Source organism: Falco naumanni, chromosome 1, assembly GCF_017639655.2.
Source record: "Falco naumanni isolate bFalNau1 chromosome 1, bFalNau1.pat, whole genome shotgun sequence".
Classification (NCBI taxonomy): domain Eukaryota; kingdom Metazoa; phylum Chordata; class Aves; order Falconiformes; family Falconidae; genus Falco; species Falco naumanni.
Window position 1 is genome coordinate 102,340,083 of NC_054054.1, and position 25,694 is coordinate 102,365,776.

The 25,694-nt window shown below is 41.1% G+C and overlaps 1 protein-coding gene across 6 annotated transcripts in view; it reads right to left on the reverse strand.

Annotated features, from left to right (window-relative positions):
• Positions 1–25,694, reverse strand: part of AUTS2 (activator of transcription and developmental regulator AUTS2) — a 791,335-nt gene that overhangs the window by 414,591 nt on the left and 351,050 nt on the right. For all 6 annotated transcript variants that reach the window (XM_040613308.1, XM_040613316.1, XM_040613325.1 and 3 more), the window contains 2 exons: positions 22,176–22,277; positions 12,250–12,285 (listed from right to left, as the gene is read on the reverse strand). In XM_040613308.1, the coding sequence (XP_040469242.1) occupies positions 12,250–12,285; positions 22,176–22,277 (138 nt within the window). The remainder of the gene's footprint in view (positions 1–12,249; positions 12,286–22,175; positions 22,278–25,694) is intronic.

Sequence of the window (25,694 nt, forward strand, 5' to 3'; positions counted from 1 at the left end):
AATTGAGCTCCCTATGCTCAAAGCCAGGCACAAACTTGACAAAATTGTTAGCAGGTCAACTCAACAGCAGCACTCTTCAAATCCTCCCTTTAAATAAATGAATGTGGACAATTGGACACTGATGGTTTTCTAGTGAAATACAACTAAACTAATCTACTGATTCAATCAGAACAAAGTCCTTTGAATGGATGAAGTACTTTAAGAAAGAATATGCTGATCAGAGGGCTGCTAAATGGCCTCTTGCTATGAGTTCATAATGATCTTGTCCTTTCATTGACTGTTCCTATACCACAGGTAACTGAAGTAAGCAATATGTACTTACTGACCCAAACCCAGAAAATAATCTGCAAACTACTGGGAAACACTGGGCAAACAAATGATGCCAGTGATGAATGAGGAAGGCTTTTTAGGAAACAGAGTGGGAATCACAAGGAAGGTTGTTTCTTTTCCTTTCTCAGTGTCAAGGAGTGCCTCTACCACAGAAGAAAATGCAGTGTCATCAGGTGTCAGTGCATTAATACATCAGAGAGCCTTCAAGGAAGACACTGCTATTGCTATCATTGCAGGACTTTTTTTTAGTGGTGTTTTGTTTTTTTTTTTTGTTGTTGTTGTTTTTCTTAACATTAGATTTGCATTAGCTTGGAAGGGAAAAAGGATAGTGTCTAAAGGGAGAGAGGGCTGAATTAATTCATAAGCATAATTCATAAGTAACATACTGGAAGAATACAGAAGGGGTGCTTTGAGGGAGCCTGGAAACAGAAAGAAGAAACAGGCATTAGTACTAGAGACCTCCTGTATAACACGCTCTGCTCTCAAGCAAGAACTGCAATGTCTCCTCCCCATCCACATAAGTATCGCCCTGCTCTGAACAGCTTTTGGATTCCCCACTCCAGGGCACTCCAGGGAGGAAACTGTTTTGGCTGAAGTTCGGCAGGAGCAGGTGGCATTCACCAGCTGCAAGTAATTTTGCTCTTGTTGGCACTGCAGCGATTCTTGGACTTCTCGCAGTTTGTGTTCAGTAGGAAAGGGAAGGGGGAGGGAGCAAACAAGTCCTCAGTGGTGTTTAACAGCATCCCAAGCTTCACGGCTGCCTCTTCCAAGCTGGCAACTCTAAGCACACAGCAGAAGACATAGTGCTTTCAGAAGGTGCCTGCATGGATTTGCCAGCATGGGGTTCAGGTTGCTTGTGCTTCCGTTCTCTGCTGTGAGAGCACATCGCCTCTGACACAGCTGCCACTTCAAGGTGGAAACAATCCTGCAAGCCAGATGTTAATATTGCGGAGGAGGCAGGAAGGGAGAAGAAGAGCATGGCTTACCACCAGGTGCAAGCGATCTCTCTGCAGATGGACTAGCTAGCATTGGAGCCTTTTAGGGAGCCCCCAAACAGTCCTTTCCCCAGCATTTTTCCTGCTGATTCCAACCTCTGTGTGTGCATGTCTACGGAAACAGGGGCTGCAGATGGAAAATTTCTGGGGCTGCTGTTACTAATGTGCAGAAGCACGGTAGTACAGATGCTTCAATCATTACCTTTAATGTCATATTTCATCAAAGAAAAGAAAGTCAAACCTGAATACCATAAGTGTGGCATGCCACCAAAGTGTTTGTCTGAACTTAATGACTTCCATCTTCAGAAGCCATCTGAGTAATTAAAAGGCAAGCATGGGAGCAGGAGAAGAGGCAGCAGTTCCCTTCTCCCATCACAGAAGAGGGAACTCAAAATTGCAAGAGCATCTCTTCTAGGAGAATTTTTTTAAGTGTTTTAAAAATCCTAAATTCCTTTCTTTTCTTTCTACCCTTTCAACTGTGCACCATGAAAACCTTTCCATCTGGCATCAGAAATGATTCCTTGAATCTGCAAGATATTCATCTTGCATTCACTGATCTATCCAACAGTCCAGCCCTTTGTTTGAAGGATTTCTTTCATTTCCAAATGGCACAAGTCTCATGTGCTATAGTGATGCCACTTCAAACATGAACTTCGCTCTCTGAACCAGCCTGGCACACACACTTGTGCAGGTTAAAACAGTCAAGTTTTTCCCCTCCAAGCTCATTTTTCATCACCATCCCCAACAGACACATCCTCCTTGGCAAAGATTAACACTTCGTTAATGAAGTTATGTCATGATTTTTTATTATAGCCAGTGTCTATTCTGCCATTTAACAACAATGTCTTTTCATCTGCTAAGGTGGAGCAATAAATCAATGCCATTAATATTAAGAAGTTCTATTCCAGTAATATCTAGATATCTATTTACCCAATGTACTACACAAATGTGTGGGTAGACAATGACTCTATGCTGAAGAGCAGTTATATAGGTCACTGAATAAAATGAACAGCTAAAACATTCATAATAAATACTCACATAAATTACTTTATCTTCATGCACAAGTAAGTGATTTTCACAGATTCTTCCTAGAAATTATCTTGCAGTGAAACTACACAATATGGCAAACTCCACCAATATTATATGCCAACCGTGAGTTTGTAGCAAAAGCATAGTCACTAACGCAAAGAGATACGGTGGAAAACCCTCTAGCACAAGGGAACGGTCTCCATCTTGCAGCAAAGCCAGACAGTGAGCTCCTCAGTAATGAAAACTGCACTGACCTGATCACATGTCAAAGGACTACTCATCATGGTGCAAGATGGCTTGAAATAATGGCATCTGCTAGAGCAAATGGTGGATGTGCCATCCACATCTCTCTGCGGGAGGGAGAGTAAGAACATCAAGATGAGATTACAAGAGGTGAACAAGCTACTTCAGTTGAATGCACATTAACCCTCAGGTGTAGCAAAGAAGAAAACATTTGCCCTGATAGTATTTTTTTTAAAAAGCCATCAAAAAAACTTAACTTCCTAATGGTCTGGGAGTAGCAATGACCTAATGTTTTTCTTACGGACAAAATACCCCCAAATATTTATCACAAACCATTACAGCACACATTGCAACTTTACAAGCCTTCATCAAATTACTTCCACTGAAACGAACACACAAATCTTCCAGCTCCACACTGCCACACACACAGACTCTCCAAGCTCCAAGCCTTCAGCAACCTTCCTCTGATGGACACTTTTTTTTTCAGGAAATGACACAGAGACATAGGTAAAAGGTGATTTAGATAGACTGCTGTGTCACAAATTGTCAGGATCTGATTTAAAGACCTTGCCTTTGTCAAGAAAGACAGTTGGGTGTCTGCTTTAAAGAAGTACTGGGAATATTTTCATCAAAGGTTTGAATTGAAAAACAGTGGGAGGTAAATATCTGAGATGTTGCCAAGAAAGACCGCTATATCCGTGCAATTACCATTAACAGGGGACAGCAGTGGTTCAATGAAGTAATTCAATCTGGTGTCCTACATTTTATCAGACAGCAATTTTGAGTTCTGACATAAAAGGCTGAGAAAGAGGATTGGACTCTCTTCTGTGATATTCAGCCTTAATTCTTGCAATCAGGACATGTGTTCTCTGCTTCAGGAACAATCCTACTATCCCTCCAAATGACTCAGAAGAAGAATATACTAATATTCGCCATAACACTAATCATTCACATAGGAACAAGTCGTACTTTGGGCAAGTTTTAGAACTGAGTGCCTGCAGAATTAAGGGAGGGATTTTCCTGCTTAAATATACCAGTATTTCCGCACTTGTAAGTTTTGCAAGAAAACAAAGATCTATTGTTTAAAAGAGTAAACAATATAATGCAGTCTAAATCATAAATGTATTCTTCCGAAATATGACAAAGTGAGGGAGAGACAGTATTTCTTCAGAAAATGGCAAAATTAAAAGTCTGTGGAAGCTCACATCAAAATAAGATCATCACATGGCTTCTTAGAATTAATCTATCCATATTGCATACTCGTATTTCCTTAGAGGCTTTTGCACTACCTTTCCCCAGAGTATCCTACCAGTTACTCAAATGACAGTACCGGTGATTTCCAAACTGGCCAGGTTTGCACAGCAGCTCTGCAGGGCAGACCTGAACAGCACACAGCTCCCGTGCCTAAGAGCAGGATGAACTTCCATGCCATCTCAGCACTGCACTCAACATTTTCGTGCCTCCACCACACCACCAACCCAACCAATCACCGCCACTAACCCTTTTTGAAGGGAACTCACCAGATTTTAACCTTTTAAGTCCTTTCTACCATAACCTTTTCTTTTTGCACAAAGGTGTACTATTCTACAAATTTTCAAGTAACATGATGCAGAAATCTTGCAAGGTTTTCCATTGATTTTAAATGCACACAAGAGAAAATCCATTTTATATTTTTCTGAGTAAAATCTCACCACAAACAATAACACCAGCAGATAGTTTGCATCAGAAGCAGTCCAGAGTTGTTCTTTCCACTTGCCTTACAAAAAGAATTCACCGAGTTCAAAATTTAAGCTACAAGAGCAAACTGGCTCTTGTTTCATACAGAACATACATGGTCAGCCACCTCTAAATATGATACAAAACCAGAATTTATCAATGAAGAACATACTCGAGTATTGCAAATCCCTTTTCTTTTCATGAAATTATACAGAATCTCCTCTAGAGACCCCCAACACTACCTTTCCTCCAAAATATTAACCATGCAATAAATACATTCAATGCTACTGAGCATTCTCTTTTAATGATATGAAACCGAGACCCTTGGAAGATGAAGGCTTTGTATATGACAGCTTAACTGCTTGCAATCAAACTAATTTGCAGTACGATGACCTGAAATGAGTTTAAAAGCACCATAATGCGTGTTTAGCAATCAGTGAAGCAATTCTTTATTATTCAGGTTCACATTTGCAATTTGTGTCACATGTTACGGGAAAGAGAAAAAGAAGAAGAACAACAAAAAAAAATCTTTTTCCTTTGCAACAGCTGATGAGCAAAACATGAGTTACATGTAACATGGGCCAAATCTAGACTGACAGCAAACCTTAAGTCTTTCTGCTACTTACGTAAGTCTTATAATCTCCAGAACAGGAAATTATAAAATTAAAATTTTGCTTATAAATGATCCTATCTTGATTTTTCTTATAAATGATCCTATCTTGATTTTTCTAAACTTTTTTCTTGGGAAAAAATGTTTAGGAAAGTTCACCTGAAGTACCATCAAAAACATGTACTGAGCATGCCTCAAGGTTTTTAAACTGTAAATTAAGCTATCTACCAACCACCTGCAATACTTCTCTCTTCGGCTGACAACAAAAGGTAAGAGACACTTCTGGCAAATAATGGAGATGTTCATATCATCCCTTCAAATACATAAAATTCCATATTTCATTCCTTTCTCTACATTGCCTCCATTCACTACATTCGTTATCCTTGAGAAAAAGATGGCTCCAACAAGGTAAGCAGCAAACCATACACAGAAGCAGAAGGAAAAGTGACTAACAAGCTCAAAGCATTCGGTGAACACCAACAGCAGTAAATGTAACACACCATGCCAGAAAAAAACCCAACAACAGGAACCACATGAAAAGGCAAAACTTTCATGTATTTTGAGCCGAAGGTTCAAAAAAAAAAAAAAAAAAAAGAAGCTGAAGATACTAAACAGCACAAAATGGCTCAGTTCTAGCAACTAAAGCAGGAGTGGGCCTGGGCCAGGAAAGCCAAGGCCTCCAAGGCAGCCAAGAAGTACACTCTAGCTCAGCACTGCTCAATCGTAAGTGGTAACTCCTTGGGGACATTGTCTCCTGAATCACCGAATTTATATGGGTCTGTCCTAAAAAAATGAATCACTGCACTGTTCACACAGAGGATGAAAATCTTTTTCAGCAATGAGGGGGCAAACCTGAAACGCCCGATATTCTGAGATCTGCTCTCAGTTCTGCTTAGTTGGGTAAGAGACTACTGCTGTCCCCAGCTTTCCTTGTTTAAGATTTGGACAATATAGTTTCACCCAAAGAAAAGAAAAACTGTGAGGATTAGTTTTCTAAATTCAAAGCATTTTATTCAAAAGGCACGAGCAGGCGTTGGGGCAGAGGTCTACAGTGCACGAGGCAACACCATTCAGAAGGGCTGCAAAAATCACTCAGACCTTCATCATCCCCATTCAAAGCGATGATCAGAGTAGAAACTTGCCTTGACCAAATTCCTACCCAGGTAATTTATTCTGCTTGCCTAAACATTCCTCAAATATTGAGTTAATATGATGTGTTTTTCTTAACTTCTAGAAAAATACAGTTTCGCTCTCCAAAACCAATTGTTTTGCTCCAGTTATTCTCATTATTAGTGGGATGCTGGAAACATACGCATGCCTGCTTTTGCTGCTGTTCTTGCTTTGATGGTCATATCGTTAGCAAACTCTTTAATGAGTTTCAGTTCTCCCTAGGAACACCACTACAGTTTATAAATGCTAAAATTAATAGACCTGGGGTATATTTTATTACATGTAATGCATTTAGTTGGCAATGACGATGCCTCCCTTACAGCAGCTGTTATAATAAACTGCATTTTCAATGGCTCCTGGAAAACAAAAGACAACACCTAGAAGATTTCAGATAAAGAAACACAAGGGTTTCCAGGTCTCACGGGTCCACACCGTATCTGCTTCAATGAGGTCTGCAAATACTAATAAGTAATTACAACTCACAAATTCCTACTGGGGATCTTGTCCACTTTTCTTGAATCTGAATTTACTATCAGAAGAATCATAACCTTTGTTGTCAGCTTCACTTCTGCAAAGAATGGGCACATGGAGATTCTGAAGTGGAGCTAAAATGGATTTTAGTATACCCTTCACAATAATAGTTGGTAAAACTAATTAGAGTGAGAAAACTGGAGATCATTCATTACCCTACTAGGCAAATTAGGATTTGTTAACAATGATTTACAGTGCCAAACACAGGGTAACAAGGATTGCCTTTTCAACTGTGTTCACAGGGGACGTGACAGCTTACTGTATGACAGCATCCAAAACGCCACTGCTGTAGTGCTTTTGTAGACCCCATGGTATTTCCGACAGATACACACTTTTACATAAGCAAAATACATTTAAATGTTTAGCTTCTAAAGTCAAGCACAAAAAAGAGCTGAGCTGAGCAACTAAACCCACCTGCAAGAACAGTAAGTCTTTATTTACCAACCTCACCATGTACACGATGTGGAGTAAGGTATCATATCCCTCCTGTAACATTAGCTGGCTGAATTTATTAAACCTCTTTCAAATGATACTTTTGATCTAATCTGTTTCTCTCCTGTGGAAACTATTAGGTTTTACTGTACTCTCTAAACGCACTCCCACCTGAGGGGGTCAACAACATCACACATTTGACCACCTCAAAGAACAAAACACAGGCTACTCAGGATCATGCCACTGCATACAGACCGGGCACTGAAGGAAAACAGACTGGGTTTAAGGGCTCTACCTGAGAATATGAGCCCAGAGAATGTGCTGGTATAACTAATTCCACGTTTCTTCTGTAAGGTAATGTCTTGGGTGAAAATCAGTACTATTGCATAGTGAAATAGCTGGCCTTATCTAGGCCAAATACTGGTTTTCCATCATCTCTATACTAATACCACTGGTGCTCCACTTATTCTCCTTGGGATGAGTTTTTAGAGCTCTGAGTAATGTAATGCAACATTGCACAACACAGTGTCCCAGTGGCATGCTGTAACTACGCAAACATCTGCTGAACCGAACCCACTCAGGGCCAAATTGGATAGCACAACTGATTAGCTGGAGCCTTTGGGAATATGCTCACGATTTATGTTTGTCTGAGTCACCAGCCCATGTGCAAATCACATTTTTCGTTTTTCTTCCTTTTTTTAAGGTGGAGCAAAAGCATTGTCTCTGCTTTTTTTTTTTTTTTTTTTTTTTTTTTTTTTTGGGGGGGGGGGGCGGGCGGGGGGGGAACCTGCTAACCAAAAATAAGCATTAAAAAAAGGAACAGAAAACCCTCAGAAATTGCCACAAAGACTTGAAAAGCAGACCAATGCAAGAAACGGAAAGAAGTTGCCATAAACAGAGAAACTGTACAGCTGCCAAAGAACCTGACAATCTTGGGAATTGGGTTTGTCGTTTAAAAATAAAATACTCAGTTATTTAGGTTTTGAATTCTGTTTTGGTTTGTGCTGCAAACCAATGAACCACCTGGATCCTTTAACGTGACTTTGGCTGGGTGTGAGACAGACAAAGAAAACTAGCAAACATCATTATCTGTAGTCAGAGAAGAGAAAAAGTTTTACTATTATTCAGCTTCCAATCATATTCCAAAACTTCTCTCCCAACGTCCTGAAATCATAAACAGCTGGACAATGTTAAAAACTCACATAATTAAAATTCACCTAACTTTTTTTTTAAACACTAAAAAGGTAGGTTTTTTCCCCTAAAATCCTAACTACGTTCCAATTACCTGATCTGACTTCTCAGTGAGATGTAATCTACCTTCTAATCTATCTCTGATGAGAGACAATGACAATTTGCTATTTAAAAAAAAAACCAAAAAACAAACCAAAGAAAACTAGGAGTTTTTCCAGGAAGCATTTAGTTAGGATTTCTTAGGGTGCACCAACATTAACAACGCATCCCAAGCTTTTTTTTCACATGCACCAATCAAACTGGACTGATCCCATAGAAAACAATAAAGTCAGGCCAGTACAAAAGGCTTATACCAGACCTAGAAAGATTTTTTTACCTCTGTCTCCTCTTTGCTGGATATTGATTTAGTAATATGTAAAAAGGATAGGCAAGTATCCACTCTGACAAGGAGTGCCAAGACAGGTGAAAGAGATTCCAGCAAGAATGAAAATCACTTTTCAACAAAATCTGCAGAGCATACTAGCACCTGTGAAAGAAGCAGAAGGTAAGTTGTTCCTAACCAGAAAAAAACTTGTAGAGATACTTAGAACTGCTCAACAACTTTTGCATCATTAACACTCATTCAATGGTTACTCACACATGTCCCACACTGCTGAAGGTACCTAATTAGAAAGTCTGTTTAATCAGTGGCAGTTCTGATCATCCCGGCTAGGTCTGAGTTAGCCTGAATCACTTCATGGAAATTCTCAGCCCTCTCCATGGACTTCACAACAAAGGTGGGTTGCCAAAGCCAACAGTGTGAATGTCCTCCCCTAAGCACGTGCGTTTTCCCTTCACGTACTTCTTTCCAAGAAGCACTAATGCAGAGGCAACAAGAACATAAGAATACAGTCTCCAAATCTGCCATTCAGAAACATACCTAGTTACGGCATAAAACCAGGCAAGATTTCAGCCTTCACCACTACTACTGCAAGTGCATAACGAATTACTGGGATGGAACTATCACATAGATATTAGAAAAATGGTTTTGTATTACTGCAAAGTGTCAGGTTTATAAACATTTCCTTAAGCACTCAGTGAACTCAAGAGGCTCTCTACAGAATAAAAAGATCCAAAAGTAACTTTTGCTTTGCTGTAGCATGCACAGCATCCACAAACACTGCAGAGACATGACCCACCACCCATCAAATCCCAGTGCCTGGCACACACACGGTTCTTAAAGGAGATTCCAAGTCTGACAAGTATTAGCTCCATTACGTACATGCTAGGTAACATGGACCAAACATACCAGATTCCATTATTGCTTTGATTTCAACAGCAAATACAAGCTAATTAATCCATACCTCAGCATTCATTCATTTCTGAATAAAACCTGCTTCCATCTGCGTTCCTGCTTCCTGTAGCATATGTGGTTGATAGTGAATCTACTACTAGTACATTTTAACTTACCTGGTTGCCTGCATTGCCTTTGGTGCTGCTACAGTATATAATATTTTGTAGTTCAAAGCACAACATATATTGATCAATAATTTCCACAGGCAAAAGCTTTATTATTATCTATTAAACTAAGAACTAGTGTTGTTTTATTTGAAACCAATGACCCTTGTTTTGATGTTCTGGGTTAACGCTAAACACAAAAACTAACAGTCTTTTCTAGTTAAAAGCTTTGGGAAAAAGTCAATTCAAGTGCGTATTCTTTTGCACTTTGATAATACAATAATTACATTTATCAGAAACACATGCTAATTGGATCATCCTGGAGCATTTTTCTCATTGTCTGGTACCGCAAAACACATCTGGGTTTTATTTGCCCCATGTTAAGTTAATAAGGGTACGGACTTTTTAAAAACAATAAGCAAGATAATCCTGAAAACAATTTTCTGAAGTGGAAAGGGAGTACAAAACCTGCCACGTTTCATTCAAGACTATGCAAGTGCAAAAATGACTTTAAGATTGAAACTGACGGATGTTTTCTATCTACTCAGCTATTAGTGAAGAAAGAAAAAGAAAGTTAAAGAAATCTTGTTACTATGACTATACATAAGAGACAGTGCAGTTAAATGTATCATATTAATGGAACCTAGTAAGGGATGTCTCCTCCACCTACACAGATCCAAATTAGTATGATGTAAAGTACCAATACATTGGCACTAGAAGATGTCAAGCTTCTTCTTGTTACTAAACCCTTAACTCGGGAGAATTGGAAACTTTAAAGCTTTTCGCTGGAGCTTAGGGGATGTTGACACCTTCCAGATTTTCACTTTACTGGACCAACCCACAGACAGTATGGTGCAAGGGAACAGCAGATGGCTTTTCTTCTGTTACCTCTGCTTCCTAAAGATGAAGCTGAACATTGTTCTTAAAGCATGCATATTCAGCTCTTGCTATAAGGAGAACAAGGTTTATTTATATATGTTAAAGCCTTCCATCCTGTATTATATTTGTCCCACTCCTGAGCATGTCTGTATACGTTCATATGATCTGAATTTTAGATGCCCAAAGGCAAGCAAATCACTCCGAGCTGTGGAAAGACTTTCAAGTTTTAGCCTTAACGCAAAATAAACGTTGAGCCATTTGATGTTATTTTTCCCTTCATCCCCTCCCTCTTAAAAATACACATGACACAAAACAGAGGAAGTGTTGAAAAAAACAAACCAGTTCTTTTCCTGTTACACAACTTACCTTACACTGATTTGGGCTTTGGTATAATTAGAAAAACTATGGCAAAACATTTTCAATTGATCATGCTCTTTTGAGACCTTACCACTGGCAGAAGAACGGACACTTAGTTTGTGCAGAGGTCCAGTGTAAATCCAGCAGGACACGGCATTTCTTGAGGTATTAAGCAATTTTTGTGCTTGCATTTTACACTTAAATGTGAGGTCACACGCACACAGTTTAATCCCATAACTTTCTTATACGATCACAGACCTCTATGAAAAAAGACTAAATTTCACCATGTACTAATGGAAGAAAATTACTCTCTGGGAATCTGACAAGAGAGCAACAAATTTTTTCCATCGTGTAATCGAAGACTATATAGTTTTATTTCCCCCAGAGTTTGATGAAAAGATAGAAGCAGGCTTTGATTATATTATTAACTATACAGAGCAATGCTATAGAAACTCTCACTGCATTTTACCCACCTGTTTTTGGACATACATAATGCTCTATTTCTCCTGCAGATATTATAAATGCAGAAAAGACATGCTTGAAGAATACAGCATAAATTACAAGGGAAACAGGACATGAGCAATTTAAATACAAATCTTGGAGGAAAATAAGCAGTGCATTGGCTTGACTGGAAAGCATTTTTTACTCCCAAACTTATCTGTGCAAGGAAAAGGTAGACTGATGAATGTGGGAATAAACAGGTAGAAAGGTAGGATTATAGACTGCTAAATCAATAAAGAGGCATGCAAATAAATGACCAAAAAAAAGACTGAACAATTATCAAACCATCTGGGGCCTGATCCTCTTCTCACGACATAAAATGTGAATCTAGCATAAATACAATTACAGCTGTGTTTTCCAAGACAATCTGTGAGACATGGGCCTTTTAAACCAACAGGCAGAAATTGCTGTCGTGTTCTCTGGACTGTGGTACACAGCAGATGAGACAAGACCACCATGATGGGCTCTTTAAAGTCTATGATTCAGTAAGAATTGGTACAAGGGGAAATCAAGATGCTACCGTCTCAGATTAGAGAACTGGTAAGACCATGGTTCATTTTATTTGCTATAATTGTGTAAATTAAATGCTGCTAGAATTTATGTAGTAATTAGTATAACACCTAATTAGTTCAGGAAAACATTGACCATCATGTCTGATATATTATTTACGATGCATTTGTGGAGGAAGAAATAGAAAGAGATAAGTTAACCTATTGAGCAGACTGAGATTGGTTATTTATCCCTGTTTCTATATAATAAGGCACTTCCGTTTCAGGAGTAATGCTATGCTGTTCAGAGGCACATGTGTTAAAGTTGAGATACACTTACAAAGTAGCCTGTTCCCAAGCTGGAAGGAGCTGAGCTCTGCAATAAAAACACAAAGACAAAATGGAAAGTCAGTGATGGTTTTTAACACGTTCCAATCCACATAGCTCATTACCAGCCCTTTCCAAGCTTTTCATCACTACATCACAGCACCAATGTGCTGCCCCTTGTCATCTGCTACTGAAACAAACACGGTGTTGCTTAATTTTTCCCTTTACATCTCTCAACGAGTCTGAGATGGTAACGTGCTATTTACTGAATTCCAAGCTTCTGCGGTGGACGTAATTGCCAATTTATTTGACAGGCAGCTGGGTAATGAATTAATGATGGCATTTCGCCCTGCACTGAGACTAAACAGACACTCATCAACCAGCCTCCCTGACATGCTGACATTCAATGCCCTGGACTCCAGCTACTCAGCTTTGTGGCCACAAAGGGGCAGGCAGGAGGGGGAAAAGAAAAAAACTAGGCTGACTTCAAAACAAAAAGCCCGGTGGGTTTGGATGACTTTTTCAGTGTATGACCTGTTTGCCAATTTATTCCCGAAAGGCCCCGGTTAGTACACACACACTGCTTTTCTAAAATGAGACATTTTGTAAACATAATTAGTAGTCTGAAATGTAAAGAACGCGTGGGCACAGAGAAGCTGCTTCAGTCAATGTACCATTTCCTGGAGAACCCAGTCACTACAATTTCCCATTTGGATGTCCACACTGTTTGACAAACCAAGGATTTAAAAAGAAAAGAAAAAAAACACAACACATATCTGCAGTACGGAACAGATTCCAAAACTCAAACCCATAAAAATTATTAAAAGCAGTATTACTACCACTAAAAAACAATCAAAAGATTTAAATGTTTTAAAAAATGCATCATGAATTTCAGTTTAAGTGGGACACGATCACAACATCTACGTTCACAGGAATTAAGGAGATAAAGGGTTTTGTTTCATTAGTTTTTCATCTAAGCAATGGGGATTACACAGCAGGTTCTCTTAGAGACATGGTGAGAGACCTAAACATCTCAGTCCTAATCCAGGTCACTGGCTGTTATATTAAAGGGTGAACAGCTCCCAACGCTACAGCCCTATCACCTCAAACATTTCAAGCCAGGCTAGTCAATGAACAACGAAGCAAAACACGAAGGATAATTCTTTAGTGAGCAGTGGGTAGTCCAGATGACCAGTCTTTAACTCCTCAGAGTTCAATTCCTGTTCCTTAGCACAACCTCACTCTCAGCAATGACACAGTTCAGTGATTACCAGGAACTGCACAGGGGCCCCAGCCAGCCTTGGCAAAACATTGGAAACATGCGGAATTTGCATCGTTGTCATCCCTGTTCTGAGACACTATTGCAGGGGATCCTTACAGCAAATTCTCCCCATTTCTGATTGTGGAGTGCAGCACTGACATAAAAGAAAATAAACCCCCTACAAGGGTCCTACAGTATCTTTTTACTGAGCTTGGCATGACAGAAATAGATTGTGCTAAGAAATCTAAATTTAGCCACAAAATTCATTGCAAATAATCAGAATATTACTGCGTGCTCACCAAAGCACTACTAAAAAGAGAGCTTTAGAGAGGTTATGTACTTATATGGGAAGGCCTTCTGGTTTAAGACATTAGAAGCTGAAGACTCAGCAAGAGGAAATTACCTTGGCAGTCATAAGGGTACCACTATCATAAAATCCAACAAAATCTTTTGGGACATCTTATATGAACAAACAGAAGTGCTACAGAGATTTGGAAGGTATGTGGTTCCTGCCCCCTAATACTCTCTATCTTCTATGTCGTGGCTACTGAAGGACTCGAGATCTGCAGTCTATGGATTTGTTATCAGCATGCAAGGGGAGCTCCACAGAAATAAATAAATTCCTAGGTCCTTCTGGCCCCACTCTTGCTGCTCTGGGGCCTCATGCTCCCTCTGCCACGATCATCCACATCAAGACCCACCTGGTCCCAGTGACAACATCCCTGAAAGCAACTCTTCAACAGCATCACACTGTGGTGCAGAGGAATGGGCAGCGCGGATACAGGAACACACGCCGCAAGACCCCTGGGCTCAGCCTGACTGCACTGCTTCCCTCTGCATCCCTGTGACCATGCAGCTAGGAACAACCTGGTACCCACAGCCCCAGACATGACACAGCCCAGCTACCGCTTCCAGCTAGAAAGTTCCCTTCGTGGGCCACATACAATGGTTTTGTGAGCCACTACAGCCCGTAGACTGCAGATCTGCAACACCTGGTAGACAGAGCATTTCAGCATACTCTAGTTTAGCGTCTAGTGCATTTACTCTTCTGGTAAAGTACATCATATATACTGCCTTTCACTTTACTCATTCTGCTTTCTGCTTCCTGCCACTTAAATTCTTTTAATTTAGGCTAGAGATCTACCCACGAAGTACAACGTGCGCAATCATTATAACTGCTTTTAAGCTATGTACAGATGCCAATCGAGTCCCACTCTTTCACTCCCAAATTTTAAAACTTACTTTACAGGCTGAAAGCTCCAAAGTTTGCATTCTGCATCTGTGTGTAATTTTTATTCCAAGTTTTGGAAGGATCAAGTATCAAAACAAAACAACAAAAAGGAAAAAAAAAAAAGAATAAGCAAACAAAATATTTCCCACTGAATATTTCCATTCCTTCAAAAGCAATGCTGCAATGGCCATGGGAGGACAGTTGAAACATAGCAGTCAAATGACTTTTACTGAAAAGAAACAACTGTGCACTTTGAGGGAACTTGAGTTTTCTGGATGGAAATATAGCCCTTCACACATTGCATGCTGCATATGGATAGTACGGTTTGCAAACTCTTTTTAATTGAAGTAAGACTGTATTGCACATGCATGAATGACTAAGTTAGCTGTGTTGTGAACTGTGTGTTGACAGAGCATATACGCTGAAGCAAGGGCTATGCAAGAAGACAGCTTCTCACCTTTTTTGATAACTCCCAATAGCGAAAGGATCCTACTACCCAGTGCCCAGCCTTGGTACCAACTGATGAATGTGATACTGTGTATGCAGCATCTTTACAAGCCCATGCTGAGTCGTGATCCTGTACTGGATGGTTCTACATCTCTTATATAAAGTGTGCCTATAATAGAGGTAATGGTTTCACTTTCCGAAACCCTTTGCAAAATTCGACATTAGATATACTATTTGATATTCACACAACCACCAGCAGAAGCCTGCATCATGTGCCCATCAGCAAAACGCAAGTCACTTGCTTAAAATTAAAAGGGGGTTTGATTTTGTTATTTTTCTTCTGCTTTTTTTTTTACTCTTTTTTTTTTTTCTTTTTTTTTTTTTTTTTTTCTCTTCCTTCCTTAAAGAGAAGAACTTTTGGCCCAGGAGCAAAAAGCAAAAATGTAGTAACCCTCATGTAAGCATTAGTTTATTGTGTACCAAAGAAAATTACATCCTTGAGGTCTTGGAAGGCACAGTTATACCCATTTTGCATATATATTGTGCATTACTTGGGGAGCTGGGTGGGGAGAAGGACTGTGTTGTACATATTTGTTCTGGCTATTGTTTATGCAGGTCTGACTGAATGAAGGAACAGTGGGTATCATTTCAATTTCTGATGTCAACATCAAATTACTTATTTAATTTCATGCCTGGCGAAGCATTGTATAGCTACACGCAGAATCATTTCACTTCATTTGTTATGCTGTGTTTTCTTGGCGATTGGCTTGCCTTCCAACTGACAGCTTTAATTACGACATGAATTTGATTGCACTGCCGAGGAATTAACATAATGCAACAAAGCATTTAAGCACCCAACCTCAGACACACAAACACACACATACACACCCTCGCATACACACACACACAAAGAAGCAGCCACTGCAGCTGATCAGCTTCTGGCACACATACACACAAACACACACAGAGCTTTGCTGGTGTTACTCCGCTTTAGATCAATCAAGATTAGCAGGGATATTCTGGAGAAGGAAAAGTACGAAGGATTTCAAAGCACACAGCTCAAAGACTGTTCCTCAACTGGTCTTTCTTTGGACTCATACACAGGTGGGAGGAACGAGAGACAAAGAATTCAAAGTATCCCATATTTAAGGCCAAAACCATGAGCTGCCCACAGGATGCCACTGATGGGGGTGCAGACACCTTCCTTCCCCAAGCAGACAGCAACAGACCTGCTGGGCAGGGCACTCCACGCCTTAACTGCTCACTGATACCTCACCGTAACCTATTCGTTAGGGCAAAGCACACACTGCAGTAGGAGCACACAGCTACAAAGCACTGGGGAAAAGGAAGCCCTCATGAAAGAGTGTGTCAGCACTGATGAGAACCCAGGACAAGACCTTTCATGTAGGGGACAAACGGAAAGATTCCTGTCACACTCCCTGTTCTAGAACCAGAATGATATTCTACAGAGAAAGATGCCAACTCTTTCCCCCAGGCTGTAATGGTCAGCAATCTGCTACATCACGTAGACACATGCAAGTCTCTGGGGCTGGATGTTATCTGCTCAAGACTACTGAGGGAGCTGGGGGGGGAGCTCACCGAGCCGCTCTCCATCATTTACCAGCAGTCCTGGCTAACCGCAGAGGTCCCAGTGGACTGGAAGTTAGGAAATGTGATGCCCACCTACAGGAAGGGCTGGAAGGAGGATCCGGGGAGCTACAGGCCTGTCAGTCTGACCTCGGTGCCAGGGAAGGCCATGGAGCAGACCATCCTAAAGCCCTTCAAGTGGCACATAAAGGACAACCAGATGATCAGGCCCAGCCAGCACAGTGTTATGAAAGGCAGGTCCTGCTTGACTAACCTGCTCTCCCTCTGTGACAAAATGACCCACTAAGTGGATGAGGGAAAGGCTGTGCATGTTTACCTGGACTTCAGCAAAGCCTTTGACACCGTTTCCCACAGCATTCTCTCCTGGAGAAACTGGCTGCTCATGGCTTGGACAGGAGTGCTCTGTGCTGGGTAAAAACTGGCTGGATGGCCAGGCCCAAAGAGTGGTGGTGAATGGAGCTACATCCAGCTGGTGCAGGTCACAAGCGGTGCTCACAGGGCTCAGTGCTGGGGCCAGCCCTGTTTAACGTCTTCATCGACGATCTGGGGGAGGGGGCTGAGCCACCCTCAGTCACTTTGCTGGTGACACCAGCCTGGGGGGAGTGCTGACCTGCTGGGGGGCAGGGGGCTCTGCAGGGGGTCTGGGCAGGCGGGGCTGATGGGCTGAGGTCAGTTGTATCAGGTTCAACAGGGCTCCGTGCCGGGTCCTGCCCATGGGTCACAGCAGCCCCAGGCAGCTGCGGGCTGGGGGCAGGGGGCTGGGAACTGCCCAGCGGGAAAGGGCCTGGGGGGGCTGGTTGATGGTCAGCTGAGCTTGAGCCGGCAGAGTGCCCAGGTGGCCAAGGAGGCCAAGAGCACCCTGGCTTGGATCTGAAACTGTGTGGCTAGCAGGACCAGGGCAGCGATCGTCCCCCTGTACTCGGCACTGGGGAGGCTGCACCATGAATCCTGGGGTCAGTTTTGGGCCCCTCACCCCCAGACAGACACAGAGATGCTGCAGCGTGTCCAGAGCCGGGCAGGGGCTGGGGAAGGGGCTGGGGCACAAGTGTCATGAGGGAGCTGGGGGTGTTCAGCCTGGAGAGGAGGGGGCTCAGGGGGACCTTCTCGCTCTCTACAACTACCCGAGAGGAGGGTGTAGCGAGGGAGGATCGGTCTCTTCTCTCAAGTAACAAGTGACAGGACAAGAAGAAAGAGCTTCAAGTTGTGCCAGAGGAGGTTTAGACTGGATAGCAGGGAAAATATCTTCATCAAAAGGTGAGGCACTGGATGTCAAGCATTGGAACAGGCTGCCAGGGAGGTGATTTGAGTCACCATCCCTGTAAGTATTTAGAAGATGTGTAGATGTGGCACTTGGGGACGTGGTTTAGTGGTGGGCTTGGCAGTTCTGGGTTATTGGTTGGACTCAATGACCTTAAAGGTTTTTTCCAACCTAAACCATTCCATGACTCTATGATTTCTTGTTCTGCAAAAGCAAGCAGAAGCCAGTCAGTCCACCTTTCTGTTGTGCACCAAGAGTGGAAAACCTGTGCTGCCTCCCAGCTGAAGACCCCATATGAGACTCCTTTCCTATTGATCCCCTCACTACAAGCCTGGAACCAACAGCAGAGGCAGCAGGCAGGGCTGAGGGTGCCCAGGTAAACTTGTCAGCCCTCTCCTGCCAGTGCAGGCTTGCACTGCCACTGCATCATCATTACCAAAATGATGAGCAAGGTTCGCTCCACAGACAGCTGGTTTTTAACAGGACTAGCAATGACTTTATAGCTCAGTGTGAGTTTCAGTTCTGTTGCAGATCAGGAATTTAGGAATGTGTACCAAAGAAATTGGATTTTTTGATTTGTTTTTGATTATCAAAGAGGTGAATGAACCCCTGAATACTCCACATGTTTGCCATCCAGATCAGCTGTTTTCCTGACATGTTTTCCTCATGTTTTCCTCAAACAAACTCCTGGCGGCTTTCTAAAATGTGGCTAAAAAGTATCTTGTGTATTCCATAGTGAGAAGACTCAAGTAAAAATAAATATATACAGAAAGATACAGAAAACAAGTTGACTGAGCTCCAAGCTGAGGAGAAGAGAAAGCGCTGCCATCTTGTCTCCAAGCGAAATCTCAACAAAATGAATTCTACTACTGGCAAGATTTTGATGAGATTAAACTGACTAGAGCACCCTATATATAAAGGAGGAGCAGCTCTCCAATTTCTCTTTTAGGGCCCTGGAGCTACCTCTGCCCATAAAGGAAAAAACAAGTTGTCATTCCAAAAAATTCTATATAGGGGAGAAAGGCAGAGAGAAATGGGTTTATGAAATTAAAACGGGGAAATGTATAAGGGCACTATCAAATGTTTGCAATGGAGCATTCAAGCAATCATTATCCCTAATCTAGCAGAGGTCAAGTTCTCTGCTAATTATGTTCTCTCACAGAGGGGTGTATGCATGTGTGTACACGTGTGCGAGATGAAGACAAAGAAGGAATTGATGGAAATCAGTCTCACTGCATTGCATCTGACAAGAACATAGGATATTCCTCTTCCTACTGTCTGATGCTATTTCAAGCCTCATTATGACAGAAGTCTCCTGTTTAACATGGTCTTTTCATTGAATTATCTTCTTTTCATTTTTGACCACCTCTCTCGCAAATGCTGCAAATTACCTGCTTGGATCTCATTAGCCTGGAAAGGAGTCATCCCTTGTAAACACACTTTGCATCAATCTGCGTTATCCAAGGACTGTAGGTACATTTACAATATGCAGAATTGAAAGATATCTGACAGGAGAGGGAATGAAGTCACTGACATGTCAGTTTGCAACTGGATATTCATTATACTATCTCCCTCATTCTGCATCTGTCACTAAGCTATCACTTAGGCTCCGCATTAAAGCTCATGAAGCTAACATTTCTGTTTCAGCAGCTTACTTATAACTAGGGATTTGAAAACTGATCATCTACCTAGAGTGTATGCACTTCATTCATTACACATATTTCCATGCAGCAGCCATGCTTAATCTTACATGCTGTCAGGCTACATCAGTGGAGATCCATTACCTTTCATGTCCAAAATTTGCTTTCTGACCTCAGGGTTAATGTGCCTGCAATATTTTATATTTTTGCTCTATCTTCCGCTGAGTACAATTTTTTTTTCTGGTAAAATAGTTGTAAAACCAGAAAAGGATCTTCAGATGAAACTTACTCTTTTGTCTGTAGGGTTTTTTTCTGGGCAGTAATTGGTAGGTATCATTAGACAACACACTCCTTGAAAACATACTATTTAAAATAACCTTATTAAGCTCTTGATGCATCTTTATGCATAAGAGGACAGTTCAAGGCGGGCTCATCCATAGCTGGAAGTGGAAGTATCGCTACCACTTTGTAAGGCCCTGTCACTTAAAAACAGGACCTGCTTGTCTTTGGGAGAGAGAGAAAAGCAGAACAGTATTTACATTCTTAACTGAAAGAGTCTGGGAAAGGCCACCACACACTTGGGCAAGATGAGAGTTCTCTTGTGCATGTTTTTCAAGTCTCAGCTGAACTGGCAACACCAGACCACAGAGAGACATGCTTGTATTGCAATGAATTATCAAAGCAAAAAGGAACCTTACTTATTAAGCAAAACATACATTATGTATAACGTTTTAAAATATACATTTTCTCATATATTTACATAACGTTCCTTTTGAGCAACCTGTGAATCCCTATGTCCTCTCTCGGGTGCACTAGGGAAGTTGTATTTGCTCTCCACTTCCTTTTAATTCACCATAGTGCCAAGAAAAAGGGAAAGTACTGTAAAACATCAGAGGAAAACTGTATTTGATCGGTGCAAGGGGAACCAGGACTCTGCTCTCGCTGCCAGGTCTGGCACTGCAATGCTGTGAGCTGCTGGGAAGCTCAAATAAGCCTCAGAGCTCTCCACTCAGCACATTGCAAGGGAGTGACAAGGCTAAATTAAAACCGTGTTTTGTAAGGAGCTGTGAAATTTTTGGCTGCAAGGTGCTATGTAACTGTGAAGTTCATTGCAGTGACTTCTCAGCTGCCACAGGGCTCAAAGCAAGCTAGGATGGCACTGGTGACAGGCTGATGGTCAGCTTCCATCCACCGCTACCTGTACAGAGCATTTTACTTACTATCTCCTCTGGTTTCACTCTTTTCTTCAAAAGACATCTTACAGTCCTGAGACTGACCTCACCTGACAGCTATGAAGGGCAGGCTCTGAAGTGTCTAGCTGAATGTAACCATAAAGGTTGGCTCTGGGGGAGGAATGGACTTCTAAAATAATGTGGCAAAGGTATGAGGAGAGTGCTACAGAATTCACACCTTCACAGGAAAAATAAAAAATAAAAAAAAATCAGACGGCTGTTCCAGTGATATGCACAATTCAGCAGAAATTGCTAGCTGTGTGCCTTCAGGTTTACATTTGCACAACGAAACATATCCTTTACAAAGGTATTTCTTTTAATGTCTGCTCAATTCAGTATTATTGGATTGGTCTATCGAGGACACCATCTGGTATCTGTCATCTAAATCTACATGGACATGCTATTGATAAAATCCCCATTTCCAAAATGTGGGTTAGTTAAAAGAAGGGCCATATTGCTGGCTGATACAAATCGGTCTGACTGATGTAGCTACCCATGCTTTTACCAGCAAAGGATCTGACCTACAAAATCCCCAATTTAGATACTCTTTTGGGACAGGGCTGTCTTTATATCCTGTGTTGTAAAGCGTGTAGCACAGAGGACCCACAGCCATGAATAAAACACTCAAGGATTGTGATGGTACACATAATAAATAATAATAACAGAAAGATTTCTGTTGTCATTCATATGTTGAAGTAACTCATGCGCGTCATTCAGTGAATGGCCAGCATTCTTCAATGGAGAAAAACACAGAGCTCCATAGAGCCGCCATCTTAGGACCTTCCACAGCAGTTTAGGTAGAGCAATCAAGGCAGAGCTTATGCTATTGTTGGCCATGTTATATCAATTCATTATATATAAATTAGTTGAGTCTCTCTAGACACTCTTAATACTTTTCATAACGACAGTATTTAGCCCAAAGAAATACATTCTTTTCCTCCCCCACTTGGGGTAAAAAGAAGCCATCCCACTTCTCAACTATGCAAAGCATTTTAACTTCATTAAATGGCCTTCAACTATCTCAAAATGAACGAGAGTTTTCACACAGACAGACATTTCTTTAAGAAAGACCAAACTTTAGGAAGTTTACTGAACTGGGGCAGGAGACCTAAGTTACATCTTCCTCTCCCACCCCCCACAAAGGGAAGGGGATTTTAGCAACAAACTATCCCAGAAACTAAATCCTGTTATGACTTATGCCCCTCAGAAAATTACAGCAGGGGTTAATCAGAGCTGTATTTGGCTGCAGGAGTATTACTTACGTCACTGAGTCTTTCCCGAGAGCTACTTCGATGGAAACCTTTCGATTCCCCACTGGCGCTTTCACTGTCACTGTCTCGGCAACTGTTTTGACCTGGCTTGAGCTGCAGAAAAGAGAAAAAACAAAGAGAGCAGGAGTTTAGCCTGGTTCAGGTAAGCCCCCTTGTCCACTGCTGCTCTTTAACCCAAGCCCACATCTACACAAAGCAGCATTTACATGGTGCTTGCAGCACTGCCTCCAGCACAGTGCACTCTTGGTGCCAAGGCAGCATCTCAGCGAGACCATGAATGCAGAGAGCAAAGCGAACTCGCGTATGGGACAGCACCTGTGCAGGCCACCCTGCAGGTAGAAGGAGGCAACATTCACATCCCAAGGAAACCACAGTTTAAGACCTTCATTTTGGGAACTTTTAGACTTCTCAAGTTTGTTATGCCACAGATGCGGTTTTTAAAGTTACCATCACATCAAAGCATGCACAGAATTAACCCCTCCCTCATTACAGCATGGAAGTATTCAGGATCTGAGATCAATGGCAATCTCCCCAAGGGAAGGAGTAGTCATCACTCTGGGGAGGCCGTTTGCTGGACTAGCCCCTAACAACACTGCTTTTTACTATAAAACATTCTTGACTAACCTCAACGTTCATAAAACAAGATGATCTACTTAATAGGTATCAGATTAGTCTTGCCTTTCAAACGAGCTTTAATGAACTTTACTGGCGTTGTATTAAATAAAAAATACCAAAAAATTACAAACTGTATTTTCAATACAATTGAGAACACATCTGCTTTCTCTTACACTGTAGATTGTGCAGGTCAATATGTTACGACAGCAGTGCACTGAAATGAACATTTACCATATACATACATTACACACAGGTCCACAAGCACACATACATATATACAGCAAGAGGAAGATACGAACTACATCTACTGCAATGCTGAAGATGTATATATTTGTTTTAATGTATCTTTCCCTACATTTTGCTTGAATGTATTAAAATTTTATTTTAGCCTTGTTGATGCTTCGTGTGAATCAACTTCCTGTGAAGACTGGTTACTCCTGAGGTTAATACTAGCAAAAAGACAATTTCAGAAACTTAGATTTAAAATCACATATGTAAATACTGGCAGCAGAGGCAAATGCAGAGGTACCTAACAGAGTATTTCACGAGACGCTTGCTACACTTACCAATATTCATATAACCAATACCAAACAACTCCTCCTAACTTATTCTAATTATTAATACATTCACAGTGATTTCTATTCAGACTGTACAGGAATAGATAATCATATTCATCTATATTTCATAACTGGAGGCTAAAAGTTCCTTCTCCATGAACTTTCTCCACCAGCTTTCCCCCGGCTTTTTTCTGTCTTTTCTCTTTTTCTCCCAGTTCTTCCAGAAACATGCTGCACAAGCACACACAAAAATTCACACACATTCTCTTTTATAGGCGCCTGCAAACAAGACATACACTTTGGCTCTATTGCCCAGATATACATTCCCACTTGTACACACTGTTCACCTATACACACTGCTGTTCTCTCTCAGGTTTCACTACAGGAGTGCACAAAGCACCCTCGCCCTAATGGTTACCATCAGTTTCTCCCTACCACTAGAAGAGCAAATTGTATCTACAAGTTTGGTATGTGTGTGCTGCTTTACCCTCATCCCGTACTCCCCTCATTAGTAAAAGGCAGCTTTGGGTGCTACCTGCCAGTCAAAAGAAAGGAGAAAGTACATACAACTACAGCCTCAGACACACAATTGAGTTTTAATGCATGAGCAAAACTGAAAAAAATGGCACAGATGTACTCTCAGCTCAAAGAAAAGGTAATGTAACAACTAGAGCTATTTGTCAAACACTTACAATTTAATAAATAAACTAAATATTCCACAGCTCAGCAAGAAAATATCAAGTAAAAAGATTTTTATTTCAATCGGAATGGTTTATCAGTCAGATCTCATAGATCTAGGTAGCATTCTTTAGAGGCAGAGGGGTGGATAACGAATTCAAGAAGTCTTATACTTCATATATAACTCACCGATCTTATCTAGGGCCACTGTGTGCTGTAATTTTATGGTCCCAGGTTTAAAATTTAACCACCCAAAGGAAAATGGATCAAGTTTCCCTGACTCAGTCTTCTGTCAAAATCCACTCGATGGAAAACCTCATTGTAACTGGGGCCTAAAGAATTTTTTACAGTCTCAGATTTTATTTTTAGAGCCTCCATTTATTTTGTACACAATTCTCACACATTAGTTATTTGCTAACTAGTCATAACAGCTCAGTTTTATACTACTTCCACATCACAAATTCCAGCTATTTACAAAGAAGAGTAGAAAAACCCACCAGGTGTCATTTTTCTAGACACAATTTACAAGGAATAACAGAATATGACCAAGATATCTGAGCCTGAAACTCTATAGGAACAAAGTGAACTGCATAGACTAGACAGCAAACTCAGAAGTAAGTCCAAGTCAAGATTTAAAAGCTTTCCATATTTCCTTTCTTTTTTTCCAGGTTGAGTTTCTCTGTGTGCCAGACTGTTGAGGGTTTACATTTTATTCCAAAAACTATCAATCTGTGTTAAATTAAAAAAATAAAGTATGGAAATGTGCCCATTGCCTTCTTTCAAGATCCTAAAGTTACACACAAACGCACTTGAGAACACTTAATGTGGATAGGCAATGGTTCGTTTCGATCTACTCGCACAGATCCCACCACTTAAAATTAAAACAACGCTGAAATAACATAGTGCTGCTAAAAAGGTCTGCAAATAAAAGACTGGATCTTTAGTTATACCACATGCATTTTATGCATTACTCTGGGGTACATGGGAACCCTAAAAAAATGCAACTGTCCTTGGAAAAAGGTGCAACATTGACAACTATGGTTCCTTATCATTCCTCAGGGTACCCCATGTGAAAAGCAAAGCCAGCATGAAGCTCCCATGATGTCTACTCAGTGTCTCACTCAGGACCTTCCCACATCAACACAGCCGTTACTCTTCTGATTTGCACTGAGTGAGGAACGAAGGGTTTGCAAAAAGCACGTTTGATTCCAAACTTTCACTGCACAATGGCAGTGCATTTATCCATGCAGGGATCCATCTAAAGGGTCTCACGAACAGGAGACACACACATTTTCTAGACTGAAAGCACAAAACCCTAAACGTGTAGAGTGTCACTGACTCACCATGAACTTGCACAGCCTCGAAGACGCCCTGACTACAAGACTGGTACATGCAGAAACAGTGAAAATCAGCAATAATCCGTGACTGGTGTGTCTGCTCAGGCTGAATGGCACCGGCTCTGGTGTGCACCCACATCTCCAAAACACTTCACGAAGTTTTTGGTCATTCCTTGCATCCTCACATTGTATTTCTGGAATTTTTTTATCATGCTACACAACCTATTATTTTGTAATCCCTTTAAATCTATTGGAGGATACTGGAAGTCAAGCAGAACTGGATAACTAGGTAACTATACTTTTCTACTACAAGTTGAAAAAGC